At 42.2% G+C, this 27,181-nt stretch overlaps 1 protein-coding gene across 1 annotated transcript in view; it reads left to right on the plus strand.

The window, feature by feature from the left end:
* unc80 (unc80, NALCN channel complex subunit) overlaps positions 1-27,181 on the plus strand; it is a 90,620-nt gene that overhangs the window by 1,311 nt on the left and 62,128 nt on the right. Inside the window, exons 3-18 of the mRNA XM_075891430.1 lie at positions 882-902; positions 2,327-2,406; positions 3,189-3,420; positions 5,419-5,677; positions 6,645-6,739; positions 7,651-7,752; positions 8,564-8,733; positions 10,445-10,789; positions 11,255-11,903; positions 13,945-14,136; positions 15,568-15,800; positions 19,771-20,009; positions 21,876-22,066; positions 23,105-23,253; positions 25,271-25,415; positions 26,591-26,762. Coding sequence (XP_075747545.1) covers positions 882-902; positions 2,327-2,406; positions 3,189-3,420; positions 5,419-5,677; positions 6,645-6,739; positions 7,651-7,752; positions 8,564-8,733; positions 10,445-10,789; positions 11,255-11,903; positions 13,945-14,136; positions 15,568-15,800; positions 19,771-20,009; positions 21,876-22,066; positions 23,105-23,253; positions 25,271-25,415; positions 26,591-26,762 — 3,274 coding nt within the window. The remainder of the gene's footprint in view (positions 1-881; positions 903-2,326; positions 2,407-3,188; positions 3,421-5,418; positions 5,678-6,644; positions 6,740-7,650; positions 7,753-8,563; positions 8,734-10,444; positions 10,790-11,254; positions 11,904-13,944; positions 14,137-15,567; positions 15,801-19,770; positions 20,010-21,875; positions 22,067-23,104; positions 23,254-25,270; positions 25,416-26,590; positions 26,763-27,181) is intronic.

A 27,181-nucleotide genomic window follows, 5' to 3' on the forward strand; every position in this document is an offset into this window, starting at 1 on the left:
CAAGCTTTTCTTCCAAAAGAATCATTTCAATATGCATTTCAAGTTAAGGGCATGCAGTGACATCACTGAGGCTGCCATTTGGTTGTTCCTGAAAAAGTGATTGAAAAACTGCAACTTCTCAAATTTGTTAATTTCCAGGAGCACAGTGGAATCTGGAAATAGTCCAACAAAATGTCATATGCTGATGTCATGAATATTTCCTTTGTAGTGCAGAATCTCGGTGTACGATTTGTTTACAAAGCATTTCTCTGCATGCGAAGTGTTGCAGGGGGTGGTCACAAACTGCTGACTCATACACCGGTCAGCCCCGCCTTTCAGTTGCAAAGTCATGCCACACGATGAATGTGTCTGGTTGAAAGCCATATGCATCAGAAGTGCCATTGAATTCCTACTACTGCGAAGTTGAAGCATACCATGTGGTATATTTATGCGTGCTCGATAAAAAAGTCAGATTGTTTCAGGTTTTATTGGTTGACGCTCCTGATGACCCTTACATCATTGAAGAGAGATAAAGACAACTTTGAAATGCAGTTTACTATTTGGCTTTACAGCACACCTATGCTGCTAGAGATATAAGATTTCTTCAGCTTTTTTCTGATCCTGAAGCAGCTGTTATTTCTCATGCCTCTAAATTAGTGACTCAGTATGTAACTAATTTGAATTATTGTCGGTGTAGTAGTACAGCACAACAATACCTGCATTGGTTACACCTTTTTAATTGATGCAAGAAATTATGTTTGATGTGAATGGCACTTGTGGGAGCTCTGAATCTGCGTTTACTTAGTAGAGTTTATTGGTTTCGGACTTGAGTTGCTTGTGATCTCTGAGTGAACTGCAAAACAATTTCTTTGATGCCTACACTTTTTGCTCTTGTTTTTCAGGAGCAAAGAGAAGCATGCAAGGTTAGTATTTTAAAGTTTCTGTTCCTGCCCCAGTGTGAATTTAGGTATTGGGTACCAGCATCATTTACTTTTGCAGTTTAGTTCTCGTTGTGTGTTGCAGGGGTAGGTAAAAAGGAAGGAAGGTGACTCTCTCTTGAAAATATTCACTGCGAGGCATATTGGAAGTTATTCTGAGAAGGCAAAAAATAATCGAACTGTCCTGTCAGAAAATGGCGAGACAGAATGTGTGATGTCGATCGAGGTAGTTAATAAATATTGAAGGTGTTACCTCGGCTGTAATAAAATTATATGCCGTATTGGTGCTATTTCTGTCTCTCACTATCTTCTTATTAACTTTCCTTTCTATTTGTTCTACTCCTTTACCCTACATCTTTTGATGAGGGACATCCATACAATATTTGCAACCTTTTCTTCTTTTTATGATTTGTTTATGTGCTATAAATACTTCTGCTACTACATATAGCTACTGCCAGTGTAATTTTAGGACTCTGGCTTACTAATGCTAAAAGATACAAGAAAGCTAATGTTACATGAGTCTGCCTATTGGTGGTACTACCAATGTGGCAGCAAAGCAGGTCTCGCTATTCAACTTTGGTTTGAGCAGGGCTGCCCAACACTTCTAAACAAACCTAATGTGGTGAACTTCACAATTCTACTAGAAAAAGAAAAAGTCAGCCAAAACGTAAAGGGCCCCTGCAGCACTTTTTCAGCATGGTCAAAAAACACTGCTCGTCGGTAGGTAAGGCTTCTGAGAACACTTGAGACTAACGTTATAGCGCAGCGTGTGGCCTAGAAATCACAATCAAAAGTCAGCTGGAAACCTCTCACTCCTCTCTTGTCAAATGATATCATAATCCAAAATGACAGTGTCATTAACATACAGTCCAAGGCCATTGTCTGATTTGAGCACAGAGATCTGCATAGTTACTGCGCCTACCATGACATGCCTGTGCTGTTTCGCAACAGTGCTTGCAATCACACTGGAAGTGAGTCATGCGTTCAAGAAAAAAATATCCAAGGAAAGTGCTCAGGGGCACGACATGCGCATGACATAACTTCTTTCCTCTGTGCCGACCCTCCATACTTAGCTTCCACTGCGCTCATTAGGATGAGAGACGAAATAAAACAATTACAGTGTAGGCCAAATCGCTATAACTCTGCTCATACTTGACAGATTAAAAAAATTTTTGCAGCGGTCAATCCAAGAGGCAATAAACATCCATTTGATTTTTACATGTAAAAGTGTTGCAGGGCCTCTGTAATGACGACTGGCCGTGTGATCATGTAGTGTTTCACTGTGTTTTCTCCCTAGTTAGATCCATTCATGTCTTGTCACCATCTCATTTTTCCTCTACTGGTGTCATTCATTGTATTATGTGATGTGTGCCTCACTCCTTTGTTTGTCTTTTCTTCTTTGTTTCCAGTCCTTTGAGAAAGTATTGGTTCAAAATATTCAGTTTGGCTTATCACCCAGTTTGACTGTTGCTATCAAAAGCATCAAAAGGTTTGTGCCTGTTTTATTTCTTCCTTGTTGTATGTATAAAATAGCTACTCTTGCATGTGGAGCTTAAGACATGTGTCGCGGAACGCCGGCCTTTGTTACGTGTGGTGCCGCCAAAAAGATAGAGCCGGGAAAAAGCCAACAAATGAACATTGAACCGTCTATGATGATGCTTGTGGTGCACGCACTTCTTGGTGCACAACGGTGGAGACAGCAACTAACGATCAATTTTTCTTTGTTGCCTTTTGCGGATTTCCGACAAAATAGTCTGCTGACCCGCAGGTCGCGGGATCGAATCCCGGCTGCGGCGGCTGCATTTTCTATATTGAATCCCGGCTGCCACGGCTGCATTTTTGATAAATGCAAAAATGCTGTAGGCCTGTGTGCTCAGATTCAGGTGTACTTTAAAGAACCCCAGGTGGTCGAAATTTCCGGAGCCTTCCACTACGGTGTCTCTCATAATCATATGGTTGTTTTGAGACATTGAACCCCAGATATCAACCAAATCAAAGCCATTGATCAAGACAAGAGCTATTCAGTGAACAGCGTGGAGTGAGAATGCAAGTACCTGAAAGAATAATCGTTTGTACATGCACTGAATGTTATTTAATGTTACATAATTAGACCAATTTAATTAATGTAATAAATTCTGCAATTCTACAATGCTCATATCCTAATATAAATTGTTGCAAAGCTATCTTGATAAAAATTTTCTGAGTATCTGTTGAGTGTAGTAAGTGTTGTCAATCTCGTTCGGTTATCCACTGCACGGTTCCTGTTTCCAGATGGCGCTTGGTACGGGCAGCTCTGCCTCATGTGATGCATTGCTGCGCTGCCCTGCTGTACGCAAGAAAGGAAAGCTGCTTGGAGAAGCTGGGAGCAGCAGAGACCAAGCTGCTATACACTCTTCACTGGATCCTGCTGGATGCTGCCGAAGAATGTACCGATGCTGAGCACAGTCAGACTGGCCAGCTGCCTGATAAGAGCCAGTACATCTTCCCAATAACCGTTATCCAGGTGATTACACTGTCAAGCTGTTTCACTCAGGCTTAAAGAAAAGTCTACCTTGATATTCTGATGGGCGAAGAGATGAAAAGAAACGGGCTATTTGCCTTTTACCTACAAAAGCAGGCTTGCTATAGGGTGGCCGTGTAGTCTTTTTTTTAGGGACCCAGAAGGTATAAGCATAGTCAGGAATTGTACTGTCACTGCTTCTGATTTTTTTCTTTTCAGAGCAAAAGTTGTGAGATGACTGTCTTTATTTCTGTACCTTGAACTTGTTTAGGGTAGCTGGTGGGTACGTTCTTTGGCAGATAGTGCCACCAGGTTCTGGACAATGAAATTTCGATTCCTGGCCAGGTGATGCGCTGCACACAGTAAGGTGTTTCTCTTGATTAAGAAGGAGATGGAAAAATTCTCACTGTTCTTGTGCACAAGTTTATAATCTAAAATGGTCTTTGAATCTCTTTGATAAAGCAGATAGAACACAGAGGCATCATGTGCAGGTCAACCACAGTTGCTCTCATAATGAGAAGCTTGCTTCTTGTGAATGCAATCTGTGACTTTTCCTCAAAACCGTTGCTTGTGGTGCACACAAAACGACTGGCCTATGCACAGCTGTGGCTTTTAAAGGAGCTAGAGTTGAAGTAACATTAACTTGCCAGATGTCAAAGTGAAAACTTGCTTGCACCAAGACCTGCACTGTCTGTTATCTTTCTTATAGACTCTGCACGGTCTTTTCAGCCATGGTGATTGATTGTTGGTGTTTAATGTCTCAAAACCATCAGCCATAGTGATTGTATCACAGTACTAACCCATGTCCTATCCCTATTTGCCCTGGATTGCCTGCTCCAACATCTTACTTTGTGTGAAGACATGGAAGATGCACCATAAACTTCAGTCATACAGTCATGCATTCATGGGTGTGCTTTGGACTTCGTGCAGATGTTCAGTGGCAAACATAATTAATGAGTGGTTCTTCGGGTCAAGCCTTTGTGTGTTGACGTGAGAGTTCTCCCAAAGTCCTGCCGCTTTGAACATAGAATGCATTTGAGATGTTACTCTTATTGTCCATAAGCAACCTCTTGAATTATTGAATGCATCCAGACTTATTTTATATTGCTGGCCAGGTTTATTTCATACAAAGGTCGATTTATTAAATATCTCTGATACCTTTAACGTCTTGTAATGTTGAATGATTGCATTTGGTGTCACTTGTCTTCATTTACTCTCTACTAATCTTGAAGGAGCATCTTCAAGGCTGCAGCCTTTTGTGGACAAAGAACCACATGCATCACCGCTTATGTGGAGCTTCAGAGGTAAAAGACTAGCAGAAGCAGCCGATGATCAGAGCAGCAGAATCATGACTAGCATTGAAAATGCTGGCTTCAGGGTGGGCTGCTCTCCTCTGGTCATCCCCATTAACATGTATTGTGCGTGCAACTCGTTATTATAGAATCACTTGACACTATTTTGCCACTTCACTCATCATTCACTGTTGCTGATCGTTGTCAACTGTAGCCATACACATTCTATACTATCTTCAAGATGAGTGCTGTCAAGCTGAATTTAAATTTTCATTGACTGCACAGGTTCAGATCTCTGTTTAGCTTAGAATACGTATCCATAGTATAGGTTAATGAGACACATTCTCAAAATTTATTAACTTCACCTCAGAGGAAGCCCTCTGTATATCTGTGTGGGTCTGTCTGTACTTGCTGAGGTTGAAATGTTAAGGTGTTCTCTTGTGTGTCTGCATCTTTTCTGGGTTTCCCTGAGGGATTGTTACACTATCCAAATTCGAGTATACTGAGTGCAATATTCTTTGCTGTCTTGAAAAGTCACATAATATACTGCTTCTGCATTCATTCTTTAATCATATTAGTGCTTGATGAATGTTTCAAGTGCACAAATGTTCAGAAGTTTCGTAATGTCATGCCTGGATTTTGTTCGGTGGCTTTTTTCTCTTTCTCCCTAGTTCACGTGTTCCATTTTTTTTTTTCATGTGTGTTACAGGTCTTTGTATACCTGTTTGCCCCACTGATTCCGTTCCTGAAGCAGTCAGACTTTGTGGGGAGTTTTCGTTTGGAAAATGGGGTTCGCATCTGGGAGCCCCTGTGGGAGCACCGACACCCTGCGGTTCCCTGCTTCACTGCCCCTGTGCAGCCACATGGTCATGCCATGCGGGCTGCACGAAGGGGCGACTTCGACTTTCGACGACACCAATATGGTGATGTCTTCATAGGGGGAGGCCCTCCGAAACTTCGCAAGCAAGGTCACTCTCTTTTTTTTTTCTTTCTCGTATTTTAATTTTCTCCTTGCCACCTGACACCATGCCTTACTGACCAAGGTGTTTTGCTACTGCTTGTGCATTCACATGTTCGATCCACGACCATCACAGCAATAGTAGTGTAATAAGCATTCTTACGAGGTCAGAGTTCCGAAATGCTTGGGTACTCAAATTAGGTATCCGTGAAATATTCTGTTGGTGAAGCCAATGCCTATTTTATTTCTTTCAATGTCAGTGCAAACGCGCGCTTATTAACGGGAGCCGTAAGTACGCCTTACTTCAGGGAGTGGTCGTGATGTGACGCTATATGAGGGGCCGCAGTGCTTACGTCACACGTGCTTCTGACACTTTCCTCCGGAGATGCGATAGACTTGTTTCTCACTCCAATATGACACGTCTGTCAGATTTTGTTCTTTCGGGCTCCTTTTTTGTGGCTCTAAGCAACGCTGCCGCCTTGTCGCGGCACAGCGCATGTAGTAGCTTTGCAGTGACGCTTCCCCTTCGGTTGCCCACATAGCGCCACGAACGCGGCACGCTATCTCAAAACACCGTATCCTTTACAGAGCCATCGTGACCGCCAACGTAGTCAACATGAGGAATGCAAGACGCCGCCCCATGGATCTGTACACATTTGAACAAAAAATACTTCGTATGATTTTCGTTGTGAGGCACTGCATTAGGGGCTCCCTCCCCCATGACAGCAAAGCACACGCGAAGGCTAGGCGATGGGCAAGAGCAAGAAAAGGCTAGAGGAGAGGGTGGTGAACGGCTGGATCAAGCGCATCTGGCTGGCATTGATGAAATGGAGGAGGCGTTGGTGAAGCACAGACTATATGCTAATAGTGCAGCTCAAATGCTCTGCTATGATTGATTCCGTTTGTGGCAGCGCCTGTTAGCATTTAAAAATAATCATTCAAGTGAAGTCACATTTCGTTTGCTTTTTCTTTATTAGATTCTGTAAGAACTGGCACAGATGAGATCGATGGTAGTGACCATGGCTCTCCCGACGTCACAATTACGAGCAGGGCATCATCGGCTTCTGCACTCGTAAGTAAAATTCGAGGTGAACTTGTGACTACAAAGATATGTCTAAATAGCCCCTTTTTTAATTCTCATGACCTCCAGTGCGGGGAACGGTGTTTAGAATCAAGGCGAGTAAAGTGCACAACCATTTGCTTATCTGTCTCTGACATTTGTCTCATAAACATAAGAAATAGTGTGTAGTGTGAACCTGCGAGGATTGAACAATCGACAGTGAATTCTGGATTGTCATGGTACATAATTTTAGTGGAATATTTTTTATAGCTACTATACTATGTGCTGTTATGCAATGGGCTTGATAGTGGAATTTGAAATAGGTGTATGTGGGGACAGCGACAAACACTGAGTAAATGCCAGTAGATGCTGGGTAAATTGAGGAACACTTGGTATCGTTATTTGTCGTTGAATTCGGCTACAGCTTTCTCAAGATTTTTTTGTTGTTGTTACTGAAGGAATAATTAAAAGCTTTTTTTTTGTTTCTAAAAATCGTTTGCCCATGGAGGAAGTAGTTACTGATAATGAGGACAGAAGATGGATAATAATACACGAGTTATTCTTTCTGCAAAATGTGTTACATTGTAGTGTTTTCATTCATGCAGGTGTTTTGATTATCACAGCTTGTATTGAAACTTAGTTAAACGTTGTGCACACATCACACTTCATTGCACTTCTTTCTCTGCTCAGTTGCATATTGCGATAGCGGCACTACTTCAGTGACTATTAAGGGCCATTTAACCTTGACAAACATTTAAAATGCAAATGTTAACCCACATGCTGAATTCTAATATATTGTGTGAAACATTCTGTACTCTTGCATTTTTTGTCGTAGCGTGGTTTACACCCTGCTGAATCTCTAACTAGTGAGGATGTTCGCTTTGTTAACAATTGTGTAATATAAATAAAATTTTGCTTCTCAGAAAGAAGCTACCGACTCCGAAGTGAATGTGCCTGTGGCAAAAGAAAGTGAACCAAAAGTGACAATCTTGGAAGGGTGTCGTCCAAGCCCTTCAAAATCTCAGGTAAAAAATGCCAATAGCTACTATTAGACACGATTTGTGAGTACCACGTGCACAGCAGTAAGGGAACATCAGGGCCTGAATGTTTCAAGATAGGGCTTTGTAAATAGAGACAAGTGCACATTACTTTATATTTTTTCAGTGGCCATTTTTTTACTGACTTAACATCGTATGGTGTAAGGTGCTACTACATTTACCTCTTTGCATCATGTATCTGTTGAGGCCTGCTTCATGTTAGAATGATTATCATAGCGAAAGTAAGAATGAGTGTTTTATATGACTTAGTACTCAAGTTCACACCTAAAATAAAAACTTACTTCTATATAAGTGATATGACATCACAATAGCACTGTGGTTTTTTTTTATTGCATTTCAAGTAATTTTAATTGCATGTTAATATTATGTTAATCTTGTAAATCTAGATGTTAGACCAACATAATAAAAATTAGTAATCAGTAGATGTGTGTTTATATGCACATTTTGAATGTGTTCTTTACTTTTTGACATAATAATAACACTAAATAGTTATTAATTTCCTGACTTGTAGTTAACTATTATTTATGACTTCTTTTCATTATGTCGGTCTAATTGGCATGACTGAAACTATCAAAAACGCTTATAGTCATGGTGAACTTGTCATGAACAAGCAGTGTTAAATTTTGGAGTACGAGACATGTACATGTGTGTGCAAGAATCACATTGACTGAAGATCAAATGGTGCGATTCTTGAGAGCACGTTTTTACTAGTGATTATAGTATTGGTTGAGTTCACTGGAACACTGATGCCAATTAATTCCTACTTGCCTTGCTTCAGGGGGAGCTGGCTGCAAGACCGGCGCCGAAGGCAGACGATGGGGTTAAAAAAGAAGCCCTGACAGATATCTGTATGGCCACCTACCTTGATGTGTCTGTTATGAGATGCCTCTTCATCTCCCAGTGGCTGGAAGAAGGTGTGCACTGGGCCCTGCAGTTTCTTCTGAACAGGTGTGGTGTGGGAACGTCTTTGAATTTTAGGGGAAGTTTTCTTTGCCTATTCTCCCGGCTCTGTGAGGGCTAACGGTTTTGATTGTGTGGAGGATTGTCACTTATTGTTAATAAATTACTGTCACTGCCAATCGGCTGCTAATTATCTGCCTGAATTGGGCTAGTATTTATGGCTTGGGCTAGTATCTACAAGTTAGGTTTGTGCAAATATTCCAGTAATTCAAATGTTCAAAGAAACATTAGAGTATCCAAATTCACTTTGATTCAAATTTAAATTATTCAACATTTTGAATTAGTCGAAATGAACAATTAGTGTATATTAGTCTGCATGTAAATCCCTGTTAAGGTGCATTCACCGCAGGAAGGGCTGCTATTCCATGAACACATCTATTCAAAGAAAATCTGCTCTGTCGCAAAGCCTCACTTCAAGGTTGAATGAACATTTTACTGTCACATCGATTTATAGGTCAAGTTTAAAAGCTTGTTATAATGGTTTATATGCTCTGAGTACAGTAAATTTTGAAACTTAACATATTTTACAGGCCATCACTTGCATTCTACCGAAAGTCAAATCTTGATACTATTCAAAGTTGCTTCCAGATCCCTTTGAACCAAAAAGAATTATATTTGTGCACACCTTGTTTAAATTTAAAATAATATTATGCAGGTTAATTGAGTCAAGACAAATATTCTCATAATTCTTTATAATATGTGACACATACTATTCGAATTTGTTTTGAAATTATTCTAAACAAATCACTATTAGCTTCGAGTTCACTTCTAACCTAAAATTTATTGTATGCACAAGCCTACAAGCCATAGGCATGCGTACGATGGGGGCGGGGAGGGGGGGGCGGCCGCATCCTCTAATCACCAAAGAAGTGGAGAAGCGCAAAGTCAGCCCCACATATTGACTTGATAGGGAGCGGAGGCGCTGCGACACGGGCAGGGGAACGCAGTTTGAGCCCTATACATTGATCTTATAAAGAGGGGGGTGCTGCGATGAACCTTTGCTTACCCTGACGGGGAACCCTGTGCCATGCACCAGAAGTGGCCTGCCTGCTGGCAGGGACAAGGTCTTATATTGGGTGCTATGTGTATTGGTGCAATTTCTGGTTGGAATGCACAGCATTGCACCATTGCTTGTTACAGTAGTGTCAAGAAAGAGTGAAGGTGAATAACCAGCTAAACACTATGTAGGCAGCCTTAGAGCTTGCTACAGACCTTTGAGCTTCTTACCCTCACGATAAGGGCAAACTTCAAATAATAATCATAAAAAAAAAGGCTGGAAGCTTACGCCAAGCCGTGTAATGCTCAATATGCAGCAAAGCTGGTTGGTCTCATGTTTATTTATTGCTGTATCTAGGCAGAGCGTTTGCTTTAAATTAACTTGACTGCAGTGACGTTGTACTTTTGCTTAAACTTCACTGTAATGATGACAGGATCGTCATTGACTGAGTTGACTTTAGCCATTCCCATAAGCGAAGCATCTCTACCTGATAAGGCACCCATCACGTATCACATTGGCTTTTATTAAGCACTCATCTTGTTTGCCTTACATAGCGTCATCATCTTTCTTGCACTCTAGTACTATTGGGAAATGCGTACTTTCAGTGTGCGAGGCGTTGCATTTTATGTTGCATTGTTATGATGTGAATGTATTAACAAATGTAATATTTTGACAATCTCTCATACGCCTCTTCACCTGCAGGCTGCAAGGCTTAGCAGAGGAACAGGCACGCGAGGTGCACCCGCGCAAGCGGAGCAGTTCGCTGCCTGTGCCACGACCAGAGCCACCGCCACCGCCCTCTCCAAAGCAGCGGGAGCAGCCAGCGCCACCATCCACGCCTTGTCCCCTGGCAAGCATTGCGGCTTCGGGCAGAGACTCGTGCCCGAGCCCGTTCCTGCGTGGCCTGCCCCTTATGCATGGCCAGGTGGGAGCCGGCGGTGGCGGACCGCCAAGCCACCACACGAGCATGCAGGAACTGCGGCAACAGCAGCAACCACAGCCGCAACCGTTCCCTCATCGCTGCATGGCATCCCCGGACTTGCGCCGGTGTGCCTTTTCTTTTTTTTTATGAAACGGCCTCTATTTTCTATATTCTAAAACAGAGCACAGGATCCTTTGTTTTACACCACATGTGTGTCACCATGAATCAGTATATTGTGCTAGATACTAATAATGAATACTAACTGGCCACGAGACAGCAGACAAAAAAATTAACACAAGACTCCGTGAGTGCTTGTGTTGTCTTGTACAACTTTTTGTATCTTGTGTTTTGTCTTGCACTGCTTTCATTCTATTATGGATCATTATGTTGCACTGGATACCAATACTGGATACTAACTGGCCTAGCATGAGCTAATAATTTCTCACTGAATCCATGATAAGCTTTATTACCTTCTTGCTAACTTAATGGTTTACTAAGAAAATATGATGTATATTCAGAACACTGCATGTAATGACAAAAAAAAAAAAAGAAAAAGACGCGCAAATACAACTATCTTTCCCCACTTGCAGGAACAAGCGCCTCAATCGAGGTGACCTGCGAGCTTTTGTTGAAGAGGGGCTCCGTCTGTCGGAACGCATCCTTGACCGCCTGGGCCGTGATGACGACAATGGCAGCAGCAACACAGGGAACCACCACCACCCTCACCATCCGACCATTGAGGTGGCAGTGGCGGGCGCTGGAGCTGGTGGAAGCAGCAGCACCACGACCACCACTACGACCACCAACAATAACAACACTGCCGTCACTTGCACTGTCGAGGAGACCACGAGCTGGTCCGAGCCCCCTAAGCCAACTGTCAGCCATACCACGACACGTTCAGTTACAGTACCACGGCTGCTTCCTCCGCGCCCCAGCTCAGCGCTGGGCCTCCTGAGGGACCCCGATGATGAAGAAAGAGCGTGCTCCCTTGGATTCTCGGCAGCGGCATTCTTCTCAAAGACAGAGATGGTACGTGGCAAGAGCCTGCCCAGCATCCACATTGAGGAGCCACCTGGCTTGAGGGAGCCAGTCGCCATGGCGACCATTTCAGTACCAGCCAGGGAGCCCCCTGGTGCACCGCATAAACTTCCAGCAGTGTACACACAAAGTGTGCCCAATCCGATCATCACAGTTACTGAGCACTCTCCCGTTGCATCCATCCAATTCTTCATCAACCAGGTGAGACTCAGTGCTCCTGTGAGACCGCTTCTTTGTTTGTTGCTTTCTTTCTTTTTTTTCTATCTCATTCATTCAATCAGACATTTAAATGTTAGAGTACATAATACCGCTTTGATATTACTTGGCTGAGAAAATACAGGGAAAAGAAAAAGCGTTGTTATGTGGCTTTGCACAGCTGCCGTACCCTGCCTCTTCGTTCTTTGCTCAAATTGCAACATGGAAAAAGTTTGTCACTTTGATTCATAATTCAGTGCACGTCAAAGGAGCCATGCTTGTTAGAAATGTTGAGCAATCTGCTGCAGTTGACTTTACTCTATGCTCGGTTTGAGCTGGAAAGTTCTTGTGGGCCAGTAATTACTTATAATATCACGAGGCTTTCCGTAGTCAGGGACTCCGGAATAGTACTGACCACTTTGGCTTCTTCAAGATGCACCTACATCCAAGTACACAAATGATTTTTTCATTTTGTTTCCACTGAAATGTGGCCACCATGGAGAAAAATCAAACCCACGTCCTTCAGCTTAGCAGTGCAACAACTTAACCAATAAGTCACCACGGTGAGTTGTTAGAAAAGAGGTGCTGTGTCTTTTTCTTGCTGTCCCTTGTTTTGAGTGTGCACTTAGCACCAGTATGACTGGATTGTTCAAAATAGCTGGAATCGCCACTTTGTTAAATATGTTATACCCGTGTGATACGGGCACTAAAGAGTCTTTTGAGCAAGAAGACTTTTTCCGTAAAAGAGTACCACGCAGAGACACACGACAGAGAGCGATATCTTTTTTGGAAACGGCCTTTTCTGAAAACGGCGTTCAACGAACTCTTTCAAGGCAGTAAAAGAGTACCCTCGAAGCCAGTGCACACCAGCAGTTCCCAACATGGCAGCGCCCGTGCAGTCCCACTTCAGTCAAAACTCGCCCTTGACGCTCACCCAGAGCCCTCACAGAAACAAATAAATGGTCTAATTAGCAGTGCTTTGTTCCATCTCATGATAAGAAAAAAATTGTCAGGTAGGCTCTTACATTATTGGAGAGATGAGCTGTTTCTTTAACTCTGCCTGCTGAGCCTACAGCACGAATTATTTGATAGTGTTTCAAGGAAATAGTGCAGTGTAATCATGAATACATCGCTGATGAAGCTCCAAAACATAAATTTAAAGCAATTACAAGCGTCAGTCTGGAACTTACGTGTCATAGAGCGCACGACGACGACTTGATAAACTCAAAGCAAAAGCTACCAGGGTCGGTGTGTGCAGCCATGTTTTATTTTTCTCAACGCTGCCGTGTGCTTGTTGAACATGTGTGTGTAGACGTTATATGACTACGCTTAGCAGAATACGTTACGTGGATGCATTCATGTGAAGGGACTAATCGCCCTTAATATTCGCTAAGGGGCTCTGTAGCCTCCACAGTGCTGAAGAGAACTTCTGTGACAGAGTTATAGAAGGCATCAGAAATATCACATGATGATGCCGGGACTTGCACGTGCCATTTTTCACAAGTGGGAAAAGCATGCTCAGCAGTCATGCGTGTACTCGATAATCCAGTAGTCCGAGCGTCTACGGCCAACCCCGGGGACCAAGGAGCCGACGGCACATGAAAAAAGCAGCGTCTGCAATGGTAATAAGCAGACACATGGAGTTTAGTCAGACTGTGGGAAGATAAACGCTTCCTTAACTTGTACAACAAACTTTGGGTTTCTTCATCTGTTATTCTTAAATTTATTTGAAGGAAGGAGTAATGCAACAAATTTCAAATTTCTATATCGGCATACATCAATCTATTTTCATTGCTTCTCTTTTAACTGCTAGCGCCACGTTTTTGTAGCGTCTTTGAAAGAAAACACTAAAGGTAGATTGTTCGTGCTGTGTGTCTGTGCCGCAACACTTTTTCGTTACAAATCTTTCAATTTCGTAAAGGACCGCTTACGTAAAAGACTTTTGGCATGCCCATGTGATAAAGGTATCAAATTGAGAGAGTAAAAGAAGAAACATTACATCTGGCTTCCAGACCTTATGCTTTCACGCTTCTGAACTTTTTTCCAGGACTCAGCTGAGAGCCCAAAAGAGGAGACACCTCCGAGCCCTATGTTTATGCCTCTCTGCCATCAGCTTTCTATCACACGAAGCCAGACTGACTCCAACATAATTTACAGCAGTGACGATTTCAATGAGGCATCTGGGTCAACCCATTACATAACTCCTGATGGCAAAATTAATCTTTCTGTAGTGCTAAAGGTAAGTAGCCTTTCTCTTTACTTTCTTTTTTCATTCTCGTGCTTGGTGCTCTTATTTTGTACCTAACACAGCATAGTTAAAAAAAACCCACAGCATATATACGGAGTGTTTGATGATGATTGGAGCGAAGCGTCTGTCCATCTGTCTGTCTGTCTGCCTGTCTGCTTATCGAAACATCTCAAACGATGCGAGCGCTATCTAATGAACACTTCACGTACTAGGGGTGGCTGCGGCAGACAAACCTATGCCTTGAGGAGCTTCGCCCCTTAAATATATGTTTTTAAAATCAGTGTTTAATATTGGTATGCACAGTTTGTCTAAGGAAAGCTATAAAAACAGCTACAGTGAAAGAGAGTATGGAGTATTATGTGCCACCTTCACTGCTGCATTTTCGATGACATCATGCATGAATATGTGAGAAAAATGGAGCCAGTAACAGGGCCTGAAGGTTAGCTGCATAAAGAAAGGGGAACAGAATACACGTTTTCTGTAGTAGCTAACTTTGCATATTTTCGTGAGATATGCTGGCTGTTTTTCTTTTTCTCTTTGCCATATGTTGTTAGTTTGAGTTAGTATGTGTAAAAATACGGATCTTAAAACCAAGCTTAGCTTGTATAATCTGCTCTCAAGGTTTATAAAATTGGAAAAAGACGTGAGTAATATGTATAAATGTATCCCTAAGACATGGCTTAATGGCAGTACAAATTTTGCTTGTAAGGGTGATTTTTTGTCACTTTTCAGGCAGACTATATGCAGAAAAATGCTTAGTTCGCTTTGAAAACTTTCACTAATAAAATTAGAACTGAAGTGAATATGCATGTCACAATGCACAATCAAATATTTGAAAACATCTAATATTCGCCCTAGTGCATTTATAAGCAGTGAGTGGTAGGCTTCTCTTGCTGCTGTGCTTGAAGTGGTTTTATTTAGTGAAACATGTTACGACTGGTCTGTACGGACCAGGCATCTTGCCGCTGGGTGGCACAAAGCCTCAATGACCATAGTATGTTGCAGCAAATAATGGCATAATCTTTCGTTAGCCTTTAGTGCCATTTGACACTGCTGGCATGTTTTTTGAATTAGAGATTAAGAATAGATGTTGTGTGAATGCACATTTATCTGTGCCTGACATTGCCTGGCAGATCACAGATGGTGTAATCAATAGCTATTGACCATAGATACCAGAGTGAAGTGCATAGTACAGTAGACTGTCGTATTTGGTTCACCGAAGCTGAAGGAACCAGGAAAATGCATTCCGTTTGCTGAGATATGAAAAGGGTTGCGGAATTCAAGTGTGAAATTAATCATATTAGAGGTGGTTGTTTGATTTGAACAGTGATATTGTTTAGATTTACATTTACTCAGAGCCTACTGTACTTATTTTTTGCCTTGTTGCAAATTGTGTGCTACTCATTGTCTACTATGTCCCAGGCTGTTCATGCTGTCACCTTGCGAGACACCAGCTGTTCCCTTCGAGTGTGTGGGGTTGTCGTGAGCATCGTAGAGCTACTCCTTAACCTGGGTGTGCTGCCCAAGAAAATGGGCCGATCTGATGAAACATCTGATCCGTGGGGACTGGACGACTTCAAGCCAATCAAAGCCGAATCGGAGAAACGCACTGATGAGCTCTCCACACATAACCTGTTTGTGGACAGCATCATCAGGTACGTCGGCTGCAGGCATACATTTGTGTTTGTTTCGCATGAGACCATACTGTCAAGTGATGCTTGTTTTCCTATAATTGTTTACCTATAATTGTCATAATTGTCACTTAAACAGCAGATCTTAATCATTTAGTTGCGCCATTTACTCTATTTACCCGACAGGCAGAAACTGCATACCGAGTTTCATGTTCCCAGCGGCTCAAGTTGTCTATGCGGGCACACACCCGGTGGTATGCAATGTGTACCGAAATTTTTCTCCATATTTTTCACTGCAATATCTGTGGAAAGCAGATGCTAATAACTGATTTTTCAGGTGTGTGTGAATTCTCATCAAATACGACTGGGTGTTTGTGGTTGCTAACCGAGAAAAGCTTTTTTTCTTGAAGTCACATGTAAAATAGTACCATGTAAGCAGTACTTGCATGCTTGGCTTTTTACATATACAATAAATTTCACATTGTGAATACCTGGGCACTGCTATCACTGAAAACTAGTATTTTGCCAATATTAGAACACTTTTAATACTCGATTTTGCTTCTATTGAAATTAAAATAAATGTAAATTTCAAATTATTCAAAATGAATGAATAGATGTCTATTAGTCCACATGCAGCTTTTTGTGAAGGTGGTTTCACTGCAGTAAAGTGGTGCTGTACTGTGGATACATCTATCCAAAGGAATTTGCACTGTTGCTAAGCCCCACTTCAAAGTCAAATGAACATATTACCCTCACATCTGTTCATTATTTTGTAAGTTAAGTTTAAAAGCTTGTTACCTGCATATGTCTTATATGCACTAAGTATAGTAAATTTTAAAGCTTCATATATTTTACAGAGCATCACTTGCATTCTACCTGCTACTATTGAAAGTTGCTTCCAGATCTTTTTGAGCCAAAAAGAAGGATATTTGGGTATGCCTTGTTTCACTTTAAAACAATATTGTGCAGGTTAGTTGGGTCATGACAAATATACTCATTTTTTTTTGCAACATGTGATATATACTATATGAATTTGATTCAGTGTTATTCAAACAAATTACCATTTGCTTCAAATTCATTTCAAACCTAAAACTTACTATTCACACAAGCCTACTGAAAACCTATCCTGGAGCATGCAAATTGACAAAGTTTACATATAGGCCTTCTGGAAACTATGCTTACTTAGATGCAAAATGAACCAAACTAAATGCTTGATCTACTGTGATTAGCCACACACTCAAATACACGTCACTCGGAACTGTAAGATCAACTTACTGAAGTTATTTTTGGCATGATTTTTTCTTCCATCTGATGAAAGATGATATTAAGTCACTCTGTTTGCAGAAAAAAAAATCTTGGTGGATTTTGTTCCTAATTTTGCTCCTGACTAAGGAGCTTGCTATCAACCCCTACGTGTACCTGTCACGGCTTGCTACTTAACATGCCAAACCACATTCCTTAAAAGCGCACTAGACCAGAGTTGATATGTCTAGAACATTTCATTTTCCAGAAAAAAATAGCAGAATGAAACAGGCTAAAACATGCACCAATACTAACATTTAGTGATCAGTCTGAGATATACATATTCTTCATTTTGTCTACTCTGCTGTGATGGTGTGCATTATGCTGTTTCAAAAAATTGGCAGATCCCACGTACAGTGGGAATCGATGATATGCGAAGCACAACTGAAAAATGTTGATATGTCACTTTAGGAAGGAAAATAGAAGAGAAGAACGGCAGGGAGGTTAACCAGCCTATAGGCAGCCGGTTTGCTATTCTGCGCATGGGAGGGGGATGGGGGAGATGAAAGATAGAGAGGAAAGAGAGATAAACACAGCACATTAGGCAGCACCCGCGCGCAATATTTCACTTTAAAATCAGCGCAACGTTACGAGGTGGAGGTAAATAATGCCGTACAAGACTTCTGTGTCATGATTATCATGTTTAGTTGTGCCGTTTACCTTTGTCATCTATTCACGTCACGTGATACCAAATTTAGTATATGTGGAGCTAGCGAAATGACCGCGAGCACCCTATGAGCGTGGTATGTTGTCATATTCTTACATGACACTCGTGTCAGGATTATTATGTTTAACCAGCCATATATTTCATCATCCATTGCCGTCACGTAACACCAAATTTGGTATATGTGGAGCCAGAAAAATGGCCGCGAGCGCATCATGAAGGGCACAATATACTGTCATGTAGCATTGATGCGCGCGCATGGTGGGCACAGCGACGCTATGTTAGCAAAACGCGAGCACTGTATAGTCTGATGCCAGGTGTGACCGGCGCGACCAGCGTCCGTCGACGCGGCCCAACAGCAACAGGCACGAAATGCGACATGCTGCATTTCGCACCGATCCGTTACCCAGACAACACTGCGTCTCCCTGTTTTCATGATGGAGGGACGCTGGACGCGCTGAAATGCCCATGCGTCAAAGCAACGCAGCGCGGCGCGCACCTGTGAGTATATGGCAGGACCGTCTCCTAGCGTGGCAACGCCAGCGTGACGCGACGAAATGAACGCCGGCGAACACGTGCACCGCGTTGCGTCGAAATGTATTGGCGCCTTGACTGTGGCATGTAGTCATGTTCTCACATGACACGCATCTCATGATTATCATGTTAGCACTAGTCATATGCCTTCGTCATTCATTGGCATCACATAATACCAAATTTGGCTTATGTGAAGCTAGCGAAATGGCCGCGAGCACATCAGTGTCGCACGTAGTCATGTTGCTACATGACATGCGTGTCGTGATCATCATTTTTGGATGTGTCATTTACCTATGTCGTCCGTTCGCATCCCGTAATACCGAGTTTGGTACATGTGAAGCTAGCCGCCAGTGCATGATGAGCGTAGCATGTAGTCATGTTGTTACATGACACGCATCTCATATTCATCATGTTTGCACCAGTCACATACCTTTGTCATCCATTCACATACTGTATTACCAAATTTGGTATATGTGACGCCAGCGAAACGGCCGCGAGCACATCATGAGCGTGGCATGTAGTCATGTTGTTACATGACACGCATGTCATGATTTTCATGTTTGGGTCTGTCGCTTGTGTTTGCCATGCAATCATGCCATGTCATACCAGTTTTGCAACATGCCATGTGAATGAAATCACCGCAAGAGTTGCAGGACCATGAAATGTAAATCATGACATTCATGACATACATGTCGTAATTTTTGTGTTATGACTAGTCAAATATGTTCTTCATACAATCATGTTATTCTATACCAAATTTGGTATCGATACCATAATCGAAACGGCCAGGAGAGATAAAAGTCGTAGGTGGCTAAATAGATAGATAGATACGTTCAATGTCGCCGAAGTTCGCTAAGAAATGCTTTGCCTTTAAAAAATTTTATACTTTGGCTGGAATCCCCTATAAGATGAAACCTTGATAAGATGAAATAAATAAGTAACGCACCATTAAGATATGTCAGAGTAAGAAATATGAGCTTTGATTCCAAGCAGTTTTATTTCAGTCGTGCCATGATACTGCATGATTTGAAGTCATTCTCTGTTGAGTATTAGAGTGAGCCCCAAGGTTCTAACATTCTTGTATAGGTGCATTTTGAATGAATGTGCCTTGTTATTTCATTTGTGGGGTGTTAAAAATAATTATCTTGTGTGCTTTTCCACTTCGATCGTTGTTGAAGACTGAATATGCAAGATGTCAACATTTTACTTATAGCATCCTTGCCTAGCATTCTCATTTCTGACAGTTAAAGAAATGACAAAATTTCACTATGCCAATGACAAAGAATTTTCAAAGTGCAAGGCCCTTTATCTAGGGGAGTGCTTGCTGCTACAAAGAAAGTAAATAAAAGTTCTTGATAATAGAGCATAGTAAACCCTGTTTAGCAGGCAGTTGAATAACAGGACCTCTTTGTGGCTGATCAATAGGGAAATCCATAGTGGCACTTCTTCATGAAATATGGTGTGTAACGCTTCCTTGTTTCGCGCCTGTTACAGAGTGATCAAGCACCTCGGTTGTCCTCATGGCTGTGGGGAAGGCCATCGGTCATCAACAGCAGAAACCGTACGCCGCCAGGCCCATGCCTGCCTGCTTCGACTGCACCGTGCAGATGAAGCCCAATTTCGGAAGTTTCTTCGGGAACTTGTGCGAGAGCGCTCGTTGGCAGAAGTGGTGGACATCTATCACGCTTTCATGGGTTTTTGTGCCGAGACCGGATCGCTGCTATCACCTATAAGTGAGTGCAGAGCCTACAATGTACGTGCAGCAGATAGTACTGTGTTTACTCGTTCAATGAACACACTTTGTTTTCTCGAAAAATAGGAGCAAAGTTGGGGGTGCCATTATTATGCAGGGCAAATTTTATGATAGCTTTTTCTGGATGAGCGAAAAATGTGGTAGTGCAAAAAAAAGAAGAAGTTATGTCGCTTAGTCATTTGCAATTGACATACGCGTATGCTATTTGGCAACAGCTCCTTTGTTGCTCTTAACTCATCTTCAGTGATTGGAGGCGCTATTTTCTGCAAGCTGTCTCTGCACTGCTAGCGCACTCTATAAAAGCATTTTGCAGCTTTCTTTTCTTGCAATCGTTTAACTGCAACAATGGTACCTGCTGTGATCTCAAAGGGCACCCCAAAAGTGTGCGCTACAATGCTACGAAGCACTGTGCCAGATTTGTGGCAACCTCGCATGACGACTGCGCCTCCGCTGTTGGCATTGCAGCAAGTAACCAACATTGCAGCAAGCTAATACTGAAGCATCAAAACAAACCGTCAATAACAAGGTTAACGACAAAATATGGTTGCCACCTGGCTGTCTACTTGAGTAGTTAACGGTAGAATAGTTAGCCTATATCTTGCATTCCTTGAAGTACGAACAGATAACAAGCATTAGGAGTAAATCGCAACTGAAGCGAGAATCAGGGGTGCTACCATGTTGTGGAAATCGTTGCAATATTTCTGGGTGACAAGTGAATTTTTCTAGTTTTCCGTAAACCTGCGACGCGATGGCGACAAATGGCCCTTCGCGACAAACATGGCAACAGCAAGTGCTGTCGTCGTCGCTTGAAAACTGTTTGCATGTGGTTGGGCCTTAAAATTTTGTATTTCCAGGAAGTGACTGTCAGTTGGCGCGGGCAGTTTTGGGGCCTTTGCTTGCTGTGTGCGTGTCAGCTGCAATGTCTCTAGACTCACACTGTTTGTGAACCCTGCTCTGATGCACAGTTAATTAAAAGAGACAGGGGTGTGTCGTGCACAAATAGAAGAAAAACAATACGGCGCGCGGCAGAGGAGGATGGTGGGGAAGGGGAGCAAGAGCAAACCGAGGTAGCCGTGAGGAGGGGGGGGGTTTCGCATAATAATAAAAAAACGAAAACATCCAACGAGCAAGGAGGTGCCTGGTGTCAGCTAGCGGGACTGTAGCGAATAAATGTAGAGGGCGCGTTTATATCACGGGAGAAAAAAAAATCAAATTATGGTGACTGGAGTTGGGGGCGCATTCATTATACGAGTAAAATGGTATATGTGTGTATACACAGTTTCATAATTTTATGTAAGCGCTCCTAAACTGGATTGTTCACCTCAGCTCTAGAATATGGAAGGCACTGCTGCTACTGAAATGAAATCTTTACTCTAATTTACCGAAATGATCTACTAGCTAACTATTTTCAGTCAAACACACTTGGTCTCTACTTGAAAGAACCTGAGCAGGGGCTAATTTCCAAGTCAAGGGGTTATCACAGGAATCAACAGAGTGCATTATCGAAGTAATACTTTATCGATCGTGCAGCACTCTCTTACAATTTCAACAAAATGGACTGAGAGCTTTAATGTGAATCCTCTTTATGTTAGTGTCACTCTGTGGACTACATCATATCTTGTGCAATTATACTACATATTGCAGTATTCTTCTCATGAAAATCCATCTAAAAGGCATTCTGTAAATTATGTTTGGAACTAAGTCAATCCGAATTGACAGAGGAGTATGGAAGATTAGTATTCTAATATACACGTGCTGCTTTTCCAGGTAACTCTGTACATGCATTTGTTCATAAGAGTATAGATTATGACTGAAATTAACCGGTACGTATGTGTTGGAATTGCAGCTCAGAAGCGAACCAGTACCACGAGCAGCCAGGATGGCAGTGTGCACAGTGGATATGCCAACAACTTTGGAGCAGGACCAGGTGGGATCTCTGGTAAAGGCATCGAGGGTGTGGTCGTGACCTGCACCTTCAAAGCACTGGTCACACGTCTGGCCAAGTGCAGTCGTGAGCTCAAGAACCAAGAAAACATGGTGAGTTTGCTGTTTACTTGCTAAAAAAAATTCTCTGTAGAGGTGTGTTAATGTGTGATTTCGTTCGTATTAGTAAGTTGGTCTTCTGAAGTATGGATACGTTTGCTGCGAGAAAATGATGCTTGTTTAGCCAGTGAACACAAGCACGTGCACGCAAAAAAACACCATGAAGATGGTAGCGGTGCCTCTTCACTCACTCTCCATTATGTCATCATTGGTTTTGACGGTGTCTTCCAGGGCCTTAGTAGTTCTTTATTAGTAAAAGTCAATCAGTACATTGCTTTTAAGGGGCCATAGATTTAACATTGCAAGCTTCAGAAAACTTTGTTGAGCCAATGTGGCCAAAATTAAAAAAAAAGGCATTTCAAATTCATGGTGTAACAAAGCCATCAAAATTCTGTGGTTGCAGAGTGAAATTCATTCATAAAACCTTGGCCTTCATCTTCTCTTTCAATGAGGAATTTGTGATCATAAAGTTTTGTGGTAAATTCAAAGAATAACTGACCAATCTAGGAGCAATCACTACCTCTCTATAGTGTACACTATTCTGTACACTCTCTTACGCTCTGGATACAGAACCCTTTAGCTTTTTCGAATTTTATGCATTCTACTACCAGCATAAACAGAGACATAGACAATACACAAATGTGTATTTTCTACATATATGTTTTTTAAATATCATTGGAAAGATACTGCCATGTGTAATCAATGACAGCAATGAAGCATAGCTAGCTAAACAATCTCATCTTATCATTGTGTGTCATGTGGAAATAAAACTCGACTGTGAGTAGTTGTGATACTGTTGCGTTTAAAGAGAATGTCAAAAATTATGTGTGTATTACCAAAATTAGGGTTAATGCATGGCATATATGGAACATTAAAGCCTTTGCAACTTTCATAGTGTGGAATGGGGTTGTTAGCAGATTTAGTAGTCAGGCCCTTGAAATTTAAATACTAATTCATGTAGAATTTAAGCAGGCTGATTATGATGGGGCCACTGTTGGGATGCTAATATCTTCTCTCCTTTTTTCTTGGCAGTCGTTATATTGTGATCTGCGTCAACTGATGAGCTACATTCATGACAACCACGGAGGCATATTTAGAAGAGTGGCCTTGAGCGGGATGCTTGACTCTGCAGACCGTCCAAACAAAAAGAAGAATTACGTTCCGGGTACAAGAATTGTCAGGTATTGAGTCCGTTTCCTTTCTTTTTTTTTTCACTTTCCTTTTTTGTTTTTCAGTATCTATTGAGGGCAGGGGCAGTGGTCAACTGGCGGTGGAGAACTGTTTTATTTTTAATTTTACCTTGTTGCGCTTCATGTTTAATTAACCTTTTCTGCCTATGAATGTTCCCATGAAACCCGAGACCCCTGCTTTCTGGACTCACTCAAGCGAGCATAAACCTATGACTGTTCTTTTTGTGCGACCAACAAGTTCTTGCCACAGCCTAATGTCGTGTGGTTTTGACTTTTCTGCTTCAAGTGAATAGCGGTACTTACAACTTGAGTAGCAGAGGTCAGTGCTCAATTCTGTCATTAGGGGTGGCCTTTCATATTTAACTACTGTTACTATCTTTTGGCCTTATACAATGCTTGGTATTTCTGAATCTAGGCATTCTTAGTTCTGGTTAATACTCGTCACCTTGAAAATGTTACATTGCGAATATGAATACTTCTTTGTAGCTGGGCATGATGTTTTTTTCTTGGCGTGCCAATGTGACATGCTGTAAATGACCATTTTTTTTTAAAAGTGGAACAGAGCAGTACCGTATTTACTCGATTCTACCGTGCCCTCGATTGTAACGCGCAACCGATTTCCACCGTGAAAAAAAAAAAAAAGATATCGATTGCAACGCGCACCCATTTTTCTCGCTGGCCCGCACGATCACACCACTCGAAAAAACGACTCCTTTCGGGAGCGTCGTCCATTTAAATATGAGGTACGGGCAAAGCTTGTGCCCATCTGACGTGTAACAGAGCATTGCCGTCACAGTAATTTTACCGTGGACCGATGTCAGCACGCGAACTTGCTTCACCCCCTTCTTCTCGACGGTTGTGGTGCCAGGCATGTCGAAGTAAAGAGCCGTCTGATCGGCATTCTCGATTTGCCCAAGCAGGTAGCCGTTCTTGCGCCGCAAGTTTAGGACGGACCTCTGAAAACTGTGAAGCTTTTCGTCGTACTCTTCCGCAAAACTTTTCGCATATGCATGTTCCCCTTCGGAGGGAAAAGCCTTTCCTCTTCATAAAGTTAGTTAGCCAGCACCTGCTCGCTTTAAACTGGCTCCGCATTAGACCTTTTTCTAAGACTAATTGCATAGCCCACACTTGGAGCAGTTCTGTCGTCACGGGCCGCTGTGCCGCTCGCTGCTCAAGCACATACTCGCCGAGCAGCTCTTTAATTTGCGAAAACCGACCCTGCTGTGGTCCACTGAAGCCTTTGCGTGAAGCTTTGCTGTCGACAATCTTCTGCTTTTGTTTCCGCCGGTCCCGCACGCACGTTTCGGGAACTTCGAACGACCGCAATGCGGCCTGATTTCCGTCCGTTTCTGCACACGCGATAACTTTTCTTTTAAAAGCGGCATCGTGGTGCAGTCGAGTTTTTGGTGTCGGCCCTTCCACGCTGTCGATGCTAATGCACTACTAGATGACGAACTCCTCAGCACACGTACGAAGTGCCGCACATGGGAAACACATAGGCAGAAATAGCCGACGCGCCATGCCGACGCACACGAAGGAAGGAAATGCCGACGCATGTAGGGCATAGAGAAATAAAAAAAAATGTATGCGTAGGGGGCGGCCATTTTGGATTTGCCGATGGCAATAGATTGACCGTAATTTTTTTGTTTGTACTCGATTCTAACGCACATGCGATTTATGAACTCGCTTAACCGGAAAAAAGGTGCACGTTAGATTCGAGTAATTATGGTAAGTGGAATGCTAACAAAATAAAAAAACCGTGACGAAGATAGACACATGCATAGCACAACAAATTTTTGCTGTAACTCCTGTATCTGTGTCCACCATTGTGCATTTGTTAATATAGTATGGAAGCATTAACTTTCCCAATTCAGCATGCTTCATAACGTTAAGAGGTTAATGTTGACAGCCTGAGATGGGAATGTCAAAGGGATGTAGTAAATTGTACAGATGTGGTAAGTTGTGTGCTCATGATGTGCAATTTTTAAGTCACTCTTATCTTTTAAAGGCATGCAAAGTCACTGGAACACGAAGAGTTGAAGGACCCACTCTTTTCATCAAATGTTTTTATTATTGATGAGACGGCCGTTGAGAAGAGCAGTCGAAAGTCTTTCTTCAGGAAAAGAGGTGTGAGAAAGGTCCCCAGTGCTCAGGTATGCTTTCGGTGCATTCTAGTGTTTCTCTTCAGAACGTCCTACTTACTTGACAACGAACTTTTCTAACATGCAGCGGCCTTCACTTGAATTTAGAAAACTGTTAAGAAAGAGATGTATAGAAAGAGCACATGTGAAGATCTCTTCCACATGTGTAAGCTTCACAAATGCTAATACGAATACTTCTAGAAAATGCACACAAGAATATCATTATCAACAGTTGTGTGTCTGTGCACTGACTTTATATAATTTGGCAACATGCTTTCTAGAATATGTGTTAATGTGCATGCACCCATTAAGTTCAAATGATGTTAAACCTGTCACAGAAGCTGTATGAATCATTGATTCAGTGAACTTAAAAAAAAAAAAATTCAGTACAGGACTGGTGGGCAAAATCATGGGGTTCTAACCATTAGCCAAATTATTTGAACACTATTTTGGTGTAGTCGACATTCTTAGTCTACATCAGCCACTTTGTGCCAGACTATCTTTCCTAGTCACTGTATGTTGCTTGCCAACGAAAACGATAGTAGCTATGATGCTTCCCATCATCTTCATGCCATCATAGCCATGCTGTCGTCAGTAAACGTGACTGCAACATTATGGTTGATTCATGGTCATCATCGAGCCTGACCATGCGATTCTCATCGTACTGACGTCATCACATCACCATATGCTCCTCGAGAAACATTTGCCGTTATTTCATTGGCCTTGTGGCACTGTGCCCCGCTCTCGTTGTTCTGCCATCATCATCAATTCAAAATGATCATTCCTATGTTGTCTTACTATCTTCATCGTCCAGTCAATGTCTGTTGCATCTTGGTCATTTCACTGTCGTCACTGTGTCATTGTCGCACAGTTGTCATCCTGCCATGAATGCAAGAGCCGACCGTGGTGAGTGAGTGAGGGTCTCTGCACTGTTGGCCAATCTCGGAGACAGCGCACGCTGCTTGTAGCCGAAGTGAAGCAGGTCTCAGAATGGTTACTTACAGTTTATGAATGTTGTTATTAGCAATATGGTGCATTACTATGTTGCCTTAATGCTAATCACATCAATGCTGACTGCAATTGTGAGATGAGTTCAGCTGTTGAAATTTTTGTTCCTATGCTGTGCTGTATGTTTAAGATCTGCGTATTTAAGGCAGTGAACAGGTGTGTTCAAACTGCCTCCGCAGAGCATCATGGATGAGAAGGAGGATGTCTCGGCATGCCCAAGCCCAGCGCCAGGCCAGACGACACCCTCGTTTCCTCGTCAGCACAGGGCTCTGACTCCTAGGCTTAGCGTGTCGGAGGGAGACAATATCTCCCTCACTCCTAAGCACAGCAAGAGCTCTAGATTTGCACTGGGTGAGTCCTTGTTTTATGTAAAACACCTAATACAGACTGTCTGTGAATATATTTGTACTGATAAGGTAGTGTCAATCGTGAAAGGCAGTGAAAAGTAAGTTTATAAAATGGCAAACTGCAATATTTGATGCAGCGCGAAAGACAAACACATAAAAAACACAGTGCACAGGACGAGCATTTTTTTTTACATCTGCATTTTTAGTGCAGCATCAATTCTCCAATTATTCTAAGTAACCCAACTTTCCATTCTACTGCATATCTGTAATGCTTAAAAGGATTTTGGTAATAAACATTAAACAGGCCACAGTGGTCTAGTGGTCATGGTGCTCAACTGCTGACCGAAATGAAATTCTGTGACAGGGTCTTGTACGAATTCCATGATGGAATGCTCATCCCTGCTGCATATGATTGGTCAAGGC

This window comes from Rhipicephalus microplus, chromosome 1, assembly GCF_043290135.1.
Source record: "Rhipicephalus microplus isolate Deutch F79 chromosome 1, USDA_Rmic, whole genome shotgun sequence".
NCBI lineage: Eukaryota > Metazoa > Arthropoda > Arachnida > Ixodida > Ixodidae > Rhipicephalus > Rhipicephalus microplus.